This window comes from Vulpes vulpes, chromosome 9, assembly GCF_048418805.1.
Source record: "Vulpes vulpes isolate BD-2025 chromosome 9, VulVul3, whole genome shotgun sequence".
Classification (NCBI taxonomy): domain Eukaryota; kingdom Metazoa; phylum Chordata; class Mammalia; order Carnivora; family Canidae; genus Vulpes; species Vulpes vulpes.
In genome coordinates this window covers 94,400,271-94,412,512 of record NC_132788.1, presented here as the reverse complement: position 1 = coordinate 94,412,512, position 12,242 = coordinate 94,400,271, and the positions used below count along the sequence as shown (strand labels likewise).

General features: G+C 37.7%; 1 protein-coding gene across 4 annotated transcripts in view; it reads right to left on the bottom strand.

The window, feature by feature from the left end:
• SMARCC1 (SWI/SNF related BAF chromatin remodeling complex subunit C1) overlaps positions 1-12,242 on the bottom strand; it is a 167,467-nt gene that overhangs the window by 86,740 nt on the left and 68,485 nt on the right. For all 4 annotated transcript variants that reach the window (XM_072721013.1, XM_072721014.1, XM_072721016.1 and 1 more), the window contains exons 12-14: positions 9,785-9,844; positions 5,915-5,952; positions 1,993-2,114 (exon numbers count right to left, since the gene is read on the bottom strand). In XM_072721013.1, the coding sequence (XP_072577114.1) occupies positions 1,993-2,114; positions 5,915-5,952; positions 9,785-9,844 (220 nt within the window). The remainder of the gene's footprint in view (positions 1-1,992; positions 2,115-5,914; positions 5,953-9,784; positions 9,845-12,242) is intronic.

Sequence of the window (12,242 nt, the reverse complement as noted above, 5' to 3'; positions counted from 1 at the left end):
ATGATCCTGGAGACCTGGGATCGAGTCCCACGTCAGGTTCCCTGCATGGAGCCTGCTTCTTCCTCTGCCTGTGTCTCTACCTCTCTCTCTCTCATAAATAAATAAATAAAATCTTAAAAAAAAAAAAAAAAGCATTCAGTCTTGCATTATTTGGGAACATTTAAATTGTTTGAGCGGGCTCTATACTGCCAAATACTACAAATACAATTAACTACCTGAAAGCTCCTAGAAAGATAATTTCTAAGACAAATTAATGCTATATAGATATGTACAATGACTTCCCAAGTTTTACCATAAAAATAGTTGTAAGTAATTAATTATAGAGTTCTAATATACCTCATTGCTTTATTGCTAAAAGTTAGGAAGAGCCAAAAAAAAAAAAAAAACCACAATTTCTATATTCACCCAAGAACAAAACACACATGAATGTTTAACCCCAAGGTGCTTTCTTTTTCTGAAGTGCTTGCAGTTGATTCCTTAGGTTCTAAGAAAGAGTCAGGAAGAATCAGAAAACCTGAGTTCTTCCAACTGTCAACTGCAACTGTGGAACAATTCCACTGATGGGTCTTTATCTACTAATAAGCAGGGACGCGATTTACATCTCCACTATCCATAAGAGCAAGCTTTGTGACATGCAATGGTTATGATGTAAATGAGTGGTTCTGCAACCTATAAAAACCTACCAAGTTATACACTGTTATGACTGCACTTTTTTAATTTTAAAGGAAAAGTACGCTAGTTTTTCAAGTGTGTCCTTTAAACCATTCTGAATCTGACCATGTAATTACAATTACTAACAGTGAGACTGAGACATCCACATTTAAAAATACCTTGACACATCAATATAATGAAGACTGGCCTTCAAAAAAGAGCTATATACTTATTCTGAGTCCCATGTTCTATTTATTTGAAACATTTAGAAGTGGCATTCAGTTGATCTTAAAAGCATGCAGAGAACTCTCAATTATTAGACTCATATTCTGTGGTTTCGGGGAAAAATTAGGTATTGTTCCAAGGGATTCATCCATCCTATTCTTTTAAATTGGCTTCTAAAGAAAGCATTATTAGGTAAAGAGAGGAGTTCTTTTTAAACTTTATTTATTATTATTTTTTAAGATTTTATTTTAACTAATCTCTACACCCAACGTGGGGTTTGAACTTACAACCCCATGATCAAGAGTCACACACTCCACCGACTGAGCCAGCGAGGTGTCCCTAATATTTAAAAATAACGAAGACCAATATTATGAGTATTTTACTATTAATAAATACTCAAATATTTGCCTATCTGAAATGTCACTGATTCTAAATAAGTTAAGCCTAAACCTACAAAGTTTTACAATCCCTAGGTACAATACAACTTAGTTTCCATCCCTCATCTGTTTTAATATATATATATATATATATATATATATATTTTTTTTTTTTTTTTTTTTTTTTTTAAAGATGTTATTTATTGGTTTAGCGCCTGCCTTTGGCCCAGGGCGCGATCCTGGAGACCCGGGATCGAATCCCACGTCGGGCTCCCAGTGCATGGAGCCTGCTTCTCCCTCTGCCTGTGTCTCTGCCTTCCTCTCTCTCTCTCTGTGTGTGACTATCATAAATAAATAAAAAATTTTTAAAAAATTTTTAAAAAAAGATTTTACTTATTTATTCATGAGAAAGACACACACACAGAGAGACAGACAGAGACACAGGCAGAGAGAGAAGCAGGCTCCATGCAGGGAGTCCGACGTGGGACTCAATCCCAGATCTCGAGGATCAGGCCCTGGACTGAAGGTGGCGCTAAACCACTGAGCCACCAGGGTTGCCCCCCTCAACTGCTTTAAAGAACACATTCCAAAGTAAAAATAAAATTCACTTTCCATTTCTCTTCATCCAATTTGACAGTAATTAGTGACATAGGGATTTGGGCAGAAAGACCCAACATAATTTCTGGGAAGTTTTCCCACATCTAAGTACTGTATTTACAGGTATACATGGCCCACTCACCAGTTGTAATCAAACCAAGATGCATAACTAGGAATAATAATGTGATTGGTCTGCTCTGTCACATTATCTTCTCCAGGGTCAAGTGAGCGACTCTGATCACCTTTGCTAGGATCGTCATCTTCCTACAGAAAAGAAGCCAGAGTTTAGAGAAACAGAGAACTACAGAGACATGTAACAACTTTCAAACTTCTCATATTAGGGCACAAATGAAGCTACCTGATCCAAATTCAAGGCTCTTAAAAACAAATTTCAAATGAAAATGGCCTTTCACAGTTTTTAAAATACCTCTATAAGATGTCCAGATGACACAGATTTTATTCCTCTCTTTTACAGATAAGGGAATCAACTCAGAGAAGGCCCAAAATTTTTCCCACAATAGCGTTCTTCTTACTTCCAGTTTTATTGATTCCAAGGGTCACAAATCTAAATGACTAGTTCTCAAATTATTTATAAGGAAGTGACTTAAGGGCAGCCCCAGTGGCCCAGAGGTTTAGCGCCGTTTTCGGCCCGGGGTGTGATCCTGGAGACCTGGGATCAAGTCCCACATCAGGATCCCTGCATGGAGCCTGCTTCTCCCTCTGCCTGTGTCTCTGCTCCCCTCCCCCACCCACCGGGTCTATCCTGAATAAATAAAATCTTTAAAAAAAAAAAAAAAAAAAGGAGGTGACTTAACACACTAATAAGGCATAAGCCTTCCCCTACCCAAAGACTGAACAGTAACTATCTGCTAGTGGCCATATGCACCTTACCTCTTTCATTCCTCACAATAACCTCTTTAATGGAGAAGTAAATGCTGCACAGAGCTGGGAGGTTCTAAACAAAGCATAACTCCATAAAGCCCAGTTTGAGGACCTTCAATCGCTTTCACTGCTGAAAGTTCTGATTTTTATCAGATTCATTGGAGGTTTTACAGATGATTCCACCTAAAAACCTGGCCTGGCTAATAAAATAATTTAAAAATCACTGCTTTGGGTCAAAACCCAAAAACAGTTCTTATGCTACCAGTAAATACTTTTTTTTTTCCAGTAAATACTTTTAAATAAGAGCATCATGTAATATATAGTTTATATTCAAATGGATCCAATTAACACAGAAATGCCCTATATACATTTTCCTCCCCAAACCAGAACCTGATCAAAGAATCCACTCATTATATGATACTCCCAATCTTTTTAGTTTCTTGCCTTCCTTTGAAAGGGGCTACTTTATGACCTTCAAATGTTTCAAAATTCCAGACCAAACGACTTGTGCAATATCTAACAATCTCTATTTATCTTATTCATTCATCATAATTAACTTTTGTTCACACATTTTTATCAATAATACCATAGGAAATAATTTTTTGACAGATTTTTTCCAATTTTCTACTGTTATACCATTCTATCAACCTTTCATCTATAGTGTTTTACTGTTTTTATTCTTATGAAATTCTTTTCTATTAAGAACCAAATTTTGGGGATCCCTGGGTGGCTCAGCAGTTTAACACCTGCCTTCAGCCCAGGGCCTGATCCTGGAGTCCTGGGATCAAGTCCCACATCGGGCTCCCTGCATGGAGCCTGCTTCTCCTTCTGCCTGTGTCTCTGTCTCTCTCTCTCATGAATAAATAAAATTTTTAAAAAACTAAAAAAAAAAAAAAGAACCAAATTTTGAATCGTACTCTTTTATACTGGTTCCATGGTTTAATTTCTATCTTTAAGTTAATTCATCGTAAATGTCTTGTGTTACAGTATTTGAAGTGAGGATCTAGTGTTACTGCCTAGAAACTTAGGACAATTAATTTCCTTAAGATTAATGAATATCGAAAAAAATATAATGTATGAAAGCCCCAAGGAAACTCTGGTTGTTACTTAAATGATGTTGAAACAATTCTGAGGACAAGGGTGAGAAATGTTATTTCCCACAACAGGGGAGCTAGTAAAAAATATGCTCATGCGTTAATGCATTTTTGAGGTACAGATGTCAGAAACTCAATTACAATGCAAAAAAGTTCCTTTATAACCAGGAAGAAACTAGCACTGCAATTATTAGCCAATAATTCATGATTTAATTATCTGAGTGAGGGCATGCATAGGATGACATCATGGGACTAGCAGTCAGAGTAACTACTTCTAACCAGTTTAGGTTTCAGTTATACAATAGACTTGGCCTTGGTTTCAAGATATCCTCTACAAGATAGGGTTTACCCTCCTGGCATAAAAAAAAAAATCTCCTACAGGTCAATTTTTTGGCTTTTTATTTTGGTTTTACTATCATACAATAGTATTTACACTAAATGATGACATCTTTTTACAAATATAACAGTTGTTAATGGTTCTTAAGTAGCTCTTTAATAAAGAAGACTGGTTTTAAAGAAAAAAATCATATAGTTGCCTGGCTGGCTCAGCTGGTAGAGTGTGCGATCTCGGGGTTGTGAGTTTGAGCCCCATGTTGGGTGTCGAGCTTACTTGAAAATAGAATCTTTAGGGCGCCTGAGTGGCTCAGTTGGTTAGTGCCTGACTCTTGGTTTCAGCTCAGGTCATGATCTCATGGGTCGTGGGATGACTCTGAGCTCAGTGAGGAATCTGCTTTTAAGATTCTCCTCCTCTTTTCCTCCCTCTACTTGCACAAGCACAGGCATGCACGCTCTCTCTCTAAAATAAACAAATCTTAATATAGTATCTTTTAAAAAAGAATAAATAGAGCAATTAAGTTAAAGAACCTTATATAGAGGAGTTTGTTGAAAGTTTTAGGGAAATTCTATCATAAATAGGTTCATTCCTTGAATGTATTAAAAAAAGAAACAAGGGACAGCCCCGGTCGTGCAGCGGTTTGGCGCCGCCTGCAGGCCGGGGTGTGATCCTGGAGACCTGGGATCGAGTCCCACATCGGGCTTCCTGCGTGGAGCCTGCTTCTCCCTCTGCCTGTGTCTCTGCCTCTCTCTCGCTCTCTCTGAAGGAAGGAAGGAAAGGAGGAAAGGAGGAGAGGAGAGGAGAGGAAAGGAGAGGAGAGGAGAGGAGAGGAGAGGAGAGGAGAGGAGAGGAAAGGAAAGGAAAGGAAAGAAAAAAAAGAAGGAAAGTCAATTTGGGGGATTTCTCTGACTCAATGAAAAAGAATTATCCATTTTCAACTAAGGAAGTTATTTCAAGGAGATTGCTATTTTAAGGATTAGGGGTTACACTTAATAACAGTCATATATGAGTGTGAATGAACAATGGGCCATGTACTAAAAAGGAAAGGAAAATCCTGCCTTAAATCCAACATCTTTCAACAGCATAATTATTGCTATGTCTCTACCATAGGACTGATGAAACAGAAAGCAGCTGATTGTAACGGTTCAAAAAAAGTTGACAATATGCTCAAAGGTGGTACTGGCTATGTGCTGAAGATGCACTCACCGAAATGGAAATGAGAAAGTCAAGGCAACCAAGATGGTCCCTGCTCATCTGTCCTGTCAGAGAACACTTCGAACACTGTAGTCAACTGATTACTACCTTGCAACCAGGGTTATAAGAGAACCAGAAACTAGAGCATAAGAAGAACACTACATAAGAAGACGGAAACTTCTTTTCGACAAAATTTTAGGAATCAAGAAAGACTTAATCAGGGGTGTGTTTAAAAAAAAAAAAATCAGAAGGACCTCAAAAGTGAACATTTTTTTTAAAGGATTTTATTTATTCATGAGAGAGACACAGAGAGAGACAGAGAGAGGCAGAGACACAGGTAGAGGGAGAAGCAGGCTCCACACAGGTAGCCGAGCCCGATGTGGGACTTGATCTCGGGACTCTAGGATCACACCCTGAGCCAAAGGCCAATGCTTAACTGCTGAGCCACCCAGGAGTCCCAAAAGTGAACCTTTCTAAGGACATCTCCAATCAGTGCTTCTACTCCATACATAGGACACCTAGACAGCTACTTCTGCAACAGACCCTAACTAAATTGTTACCTTTCCTCCTGTTGTGACTGTTTCTTCATCCTGCTCATCTGTAAAATCAAAATATACAATTTATTTAAAAAACAGGTAAACATTCTTTGTATTACTTGAAAACTTGAAGGTAATTTTAAAAATTTTAAATAATTGTTACAGACAAAAGGAAAGAAATTGAGCATTATTAAAACAGATCCACCTCTAGTAATTCAGTAAATTGGAATTGTACACAGAAGAAAAAAACTGAGAACTTCAAAGCATTAATAATTAAAAATTTCCAACAACAGGGAATTTATAATTAATTACTGCTGGGGCTACTATCTTAGTCACGATCTTGCTAATAAAAGGTAAGGGACTTGATTAGGGCTCTTGTCTCCTGAGATTTGATGAAACAAAGTAATGACATTTTGGATCTCGGAGGAAATGAATGAAGGAAATGAGGAGTAAAGAAAAGACATGAAAATCTATCACTGCAGACAAAGTCCTGGTAAGAGTGTTAATGTCTTCTAAGGATAGCAGACTCCGGGACCTAAATGCTGGTCTGGCAAAAGAAAAGGAAAGGAGTAAACCCAACTATAATATAATCCAGGCAGCTGATTTCCATAATGAAAAGTTAAAGTGCCAGTGTGTCTACTGTTTATATACGAATGAAGGCTATGTTTGTATTATAATGGCAAAGTTGATTAACAGTGACAGAGACCTTGGGCCCTGTCTAAAATCTTCACTACCTGGCCCTTTGCTGAGTTAAGTATGCCAACCTCTACTTTAGGGAATACACAAAGATGATAATACATGAACAGGCAGCCCCCAAACTTTCAAATGTATTTTACAGAGTGCCTCTACTACATGTCAGTCACAGTCCAAATGCTAAGGACACAATAAAGAACAAGAATAGGGCCCTGTCTTCATGGAGTCTACATTCCAGTTAGGAGTGGCAGGAGATGGAAGAGAAAACACACAAAAAGATATCAGATCGTATCAGAAGAAAACAAATCAATATATTTTAGAGAGGGGCGGGTGGGTGAACGAGGGAAGCCTGTCTGAAAAGCTTAACATTTTACCTAAAATGTAAGGAAAAGACAAAGCAAGCATTTCCCATAGAGGATGCAGCCTGGTAAAAGGGCCTCAAGTGGGGCCTCAAGTAAAAGGACCTGACCCCTTCACAAATCTCAAAGGTCACTATGAGCATGAACAAAGTCTGGAAGAAATGAGCACAGCACAAAAGCAGAGTGCAGTCAAAGCATTGGCACGAAAGGTAGACAGACTTGGACCTGAGTCTATGCTCTGTCACTTAACAGCTGTATGCTTGGAAACATTACTGAATCCCTCAAGACTCCACTTCCTCATCAATGACATGGGGCTAACATGGTTTTACAGTGAAAAGCAAACATATGCAGAATAATACCTGGCAGGTACTCATGCAAAACAGAAATGGATACTGTTGCTTGATTTGGAAGTGAGACAAACACCTGCTAGCAGGAATACAGGATTCCCTGTGTGGTAAATAAATTATGGTCATCCGGCTCTACAGAGCAACTACTTTTAGTCTAGGAAGGGATGAACAAGATTGTCAAAAATGAACTTTTTGTCCTCTGGATCTTGTTTAACCACACAATAACCAGTTTCTTCCTATATGGTGGGAACACAACCTAATGATCTCTGATCCAAAATATATACCATTTAAATTAAGTTTGACAGATTTCTGTCCCTGAGATAGTCCTGTACCCAATGGAAATAGACTTCTAATAATACTGAAGTAGAAGGGACAGATATCCTGGTAACTGATTCCTAACCGGTAACTATACACATTCTCTTCCTCCTTCCAGATGTGGACAATCACATGCTCACCTCAGCCCCTGGATCTTGTCCTTTCGGATATTTCAAAACAGAACAAAACAGAAAAGGACTGAGTATGTGTAGAGCTAGGTGACAGAATGTGGCAGAATATGGACCAGTTAAAACAATTCCTAGTTGATGGATCAGTCACCTCCCACCATGGTTCAGGTTACACCTAATGTAGAAAGCCAGATGCTTCAGTGATACATGGAGAGCGTGCTGGTCCTTGGAGGGGAAGCCAGGACAACAGTTTCATATTCCACAGGCTCTAGCTCTCCAGCTGTGATGAGCACAGTCTTCAGCAACAGGACCCTTACTATTTATTTAGACCTCAAACCATTCACAAATACAAAGGGAAGATCTCTTATTCCCAGAATTAAAAATCTTGACCCAACTGACACCTCTATCCATTTGACTCCTTTGATAAAGTCTATTACAAAATCATTGCTATCTCCACTTCTAAAAGAACAATTATCTACTCCTTTAAAACTACAGATTGATTTTTCAGGATATCTGCTTAAAAAATACAAACTGCTTAAAAACTTGTCCCTGTGAAGATAATCAAGTCTTAACAAGCCTTTACCTGGTAACATTATCAAAAATAAAAAAGCCTACATACAGCTGGTTTTGTTTTCCAGACCTTTGATTCAGTGAATAAGTATCAGTTGTGGAATAGGCAATATAAAAATTTATAGAAAACGGAAATTATTAATATTCTATGAATAATGTTAAAGACGATTAAAAGAGGAATAATGTTTTGACATTTCTTTTTCTTTATTTTGTTGACCTAACACCACCTTTACATAAATTGTCGTCAAGACAATTTTCTATTTCTTCTTTTGACATAATAAAAAATGGAATCATCTACTGATATTCAGTGACAGGCTTAAAGCCAGAAAAAGGGAGGATGCAGTGAAATGAAGTAGAAAAACTCTCCGAAATACCTACTCAAAGCTGTCATCAAGAATTTCTGAAAAAGGGGCGGCTAGGAAAGCTCAGTCAGTTAAGCGGCTGATTCTTGATTTTCACTCAGGTCAATGATCTGGATCCTGGGATCCAGCCCTGAGTTGGCTCCGCACTCAGCAGGGAGTCTACTTGAAGATTCTCTCTCCCTCTGCCCTTCCCCTAGCTCCTGTGCTTGCATGCTCTCTCAAAAATAAACAAAAAACTTTTGTGTGTGTTGCAGGGGGGGGGTTGGGGAGGGCAAGAATCTAATTTGTTTGAAATACAGAATTCACTTAGTGAGGAGATAGAGAAATTAAAATCTCATTTTCCACATCAGGAAATCCTGAATATCCTTCTCAGGTGTAAAATTTCTCTGAAGTCAAAATTTTAGTATATACTGAAAACACGAAGTTCTCCTTTGATTTTTTGTTTTCTTATTAAAGATTTTATTTGAGAGAGAGCAAGCGAGGTAGACAGCAAGAGCGGTGAAGAGGGGCAGAAGGAGAGGGAGAAGCAGGCTACCCGCTGAGCAGGAAGCCAGACACAGGACCCTGGGATTATGACCTGAGCCAAAGGCAGCCGCTTAACCTACTGAGCCACCAAGGAGCCCCTGCTTTGATTTTTGTAAGAAAGAAATTGAGATCCATATATAACTCAAGAACAAAGATGTTTAAAACTACCTCTATTTTATTAAACCAGAACAACTGACTCCACTCCTCTTTTCTACCCTAAAGCACATCCAATGCCTTCCTTGTGAAAATGTACTCTGTAATTTGCAAATACTGTGAATAGATAATGTGATTCTCATTTTACACTATTTAGAAAGCTTGAAGAAATAATTTAGAAAATAAAGCATTTAATACTCAATAGACTTTTGTTCTGAAGATGCAAAATCAAATCAGTAAAAATGGAAAAAATGAATCACAGGAAATTAAATTTCCTGATATGGCAGCAAAAAAAAACAAATGACAGTGATGCTAAGGGAGCCATGGTGAATGTCCTTTCCAGGATAGCAAGTGGAGCGACATTTCTCAGAAAGAATTTTCAGAGGAGCTGAATCTTTGAGAGAGAAAAACACAGAAGTGTATAGACTATTTTGGTTTTTACCTAGATCTGCTACAGTTCCTCCTTTTACAGGTGTATTTTCACTGTCCTTCTTTGGGTTCACTAGAAAGAAAAAAAAAAAGAATCATGTTTTGGGGGAAAGTTCCACTTTTTTAAAAGAAGAAAAAAGAATAAAAGAGGATTAAAAACTACCTAAGTCTCACAGCAAATCTGTCATTCAATGTTCACCTTCATGAAAAACTCCAGGCCCAACAGAGAAATATTAATACTTACTGTAACAGACTGCATTTTGTAATTAATCTCCTAAGCTCCAATATTTTTTCATGACAAATGAAAATACAAAAATACAGAAAGCAAAACCTGAAAGAACCTTTCAATCCCTTCCCTCCAATTTTTTTAAATTAATTTTTATTGGTGTTCAATTTACCAACATACAAAAAAACACCCAGTGCTCATCCCGTCAAGTGTCCACCTCAGTGCCCGTCACCCATTCCCCTCCAACACCCGCCCTCCTCCCCTTCCACCACCCCTAGTTCGTTTCCCCGAGTTAGGAGTCTTTATGTTCTGTCTCCCTTCCTGATATTTCCCAACATTTCTTTTCCCTTCCTTTATATTCCCTTTCACTATTATTTATATTCCCCAAATGAATGAGAACATACACTGTTTGTCCTTCTCCGATTGACTTATTTCACTCAGCCCCTCCAATTTTTTATTACATTTTCTGTACATTTGTTGATTCCCATTTTTGGTAAACTAAGGAAAAATACCTTTTATACATCTATGTAGACTTTTAAACCCTAAATCATGGGATCCCTGGGTGGCGCAGCGGTTTAGCGCCTGCCTTTGGCCCAGGGCGTGATCCTGGAGACCCGGGATCGAATCCCACGTCGGGCTCCGGGTGCATGAAGCCTGCTTCTCCCTCTGCCTGTGTCTCTGCCTCTCTCTCTCTCTCTCTCTCTGTGTGACTATCATAAATAAATAAAAATTAAAAAAAAAAACCTAAATCTTACAGAAACATTACACATACTGGGCTTCTTCCTTAACATTCTACTTTTTTCATTCAACAGTATGCCTGTATGACCTTTCCATGTTAAATATTTTTAATTAAATTATATCTCTTTCATTTTTAGTAAATCCACTGTGTCCATGGATGGGTCATGATGTAACAAGCTCTGTATTAATGGTAACTGGAGTTTATTTGCAATTTTCTACTGTAACCTAATCCACATTCTCTTCTGTTCAACTTTAAACATGCATGTAATTACTTAAAACAGGCTCTGAAATTAAAAATGTTACTGGATGAATACATTTTAAAACTGAACAGATACAGCCAAATTGTGTTAAGTGGCTTCATCAGTTTATATTCCCACCAACAGCAATTGAGAGTACTCACTTTCTCAAAACATCAAAACCCAAACATACTTTGGGTACCAACTACTTTTTAAGTTTTGAAAATCTAAAGGATGAAAAATGTTCCTTTAATAATCAAGAAATCGTTGGTTAAATGAGATCGAGCATCTTTTCACAGATTTATTGGCCCTGAAATTTGACAAAATTACCAGTACATAATACTTTGCCCTTTATAAGGTATAAAAATCTTTATACAAATTTAGGGCTCTAATTCTGTTAAGCGACCAATGAATATTTTCCACAAGGCTAACACTTCCTTAAAGTGAATATTTGGAAGTTTACTTTTACTTTTTTTTTTATTTGGCATTTTAGTCTACCTGAAGCTTAAATTCTTACTTATGATACAAAGAAAAGTACTAAACTTTTCCAGAAGTATGTATGGAATAGTTTGGTCTGCTCTCCGCAAATCAGAACTGCCAAAATCACAATCAATTAAATTTATAAACAAATATGGATCTACAGATGAACCAAAAATTCTATTCCACTGATGAATTCAGCCATTCCTGTATCCAAATCATACTATATTCATTATTATAGCTTTAGCTTAGTTACTTATGACTACCACCACCCCCCAATATTTGGGAGGCACCTGGGTGACTCAGTCAGAAAAGCATGTGACTCTTGATCTCAGGGTTGTGAGTCTGAGTCCCACACCTTTGTGTATAGAGATTACATACATACATACATGCATAAATTTAGGGGTGCCTGGCTGGCTAAGTTGGTAAAGCATGTGATTCTTGATCTTGGGGTTCTAAGTTAAAGCCTCATATTGTATATAGAGATTACTTAAAAATAAAATCTTAAAAACAAACAAACAAACAAAAAAGCACAACTGAGAGGTATCTGGGTGGCTCAGTTGTTTAAGCATCCAACTCTTGATTTTGGATCAGATCACGATCTCAGGGTCTTGAGATCAAGCCCTGAATCAGGCTCCACACTTACCATGGAGTCTGCTGGAGATTCTCTCCCTCTGCCCCTCCCCCGACATGCTCACTCCCACTCACTAGCTCTCTCTCAAATAAATAAATAAATAAATGTTTAAAAAGAAAAAGAAATAACAGAAGATAAATATTGTAATCTCTACAGCAAC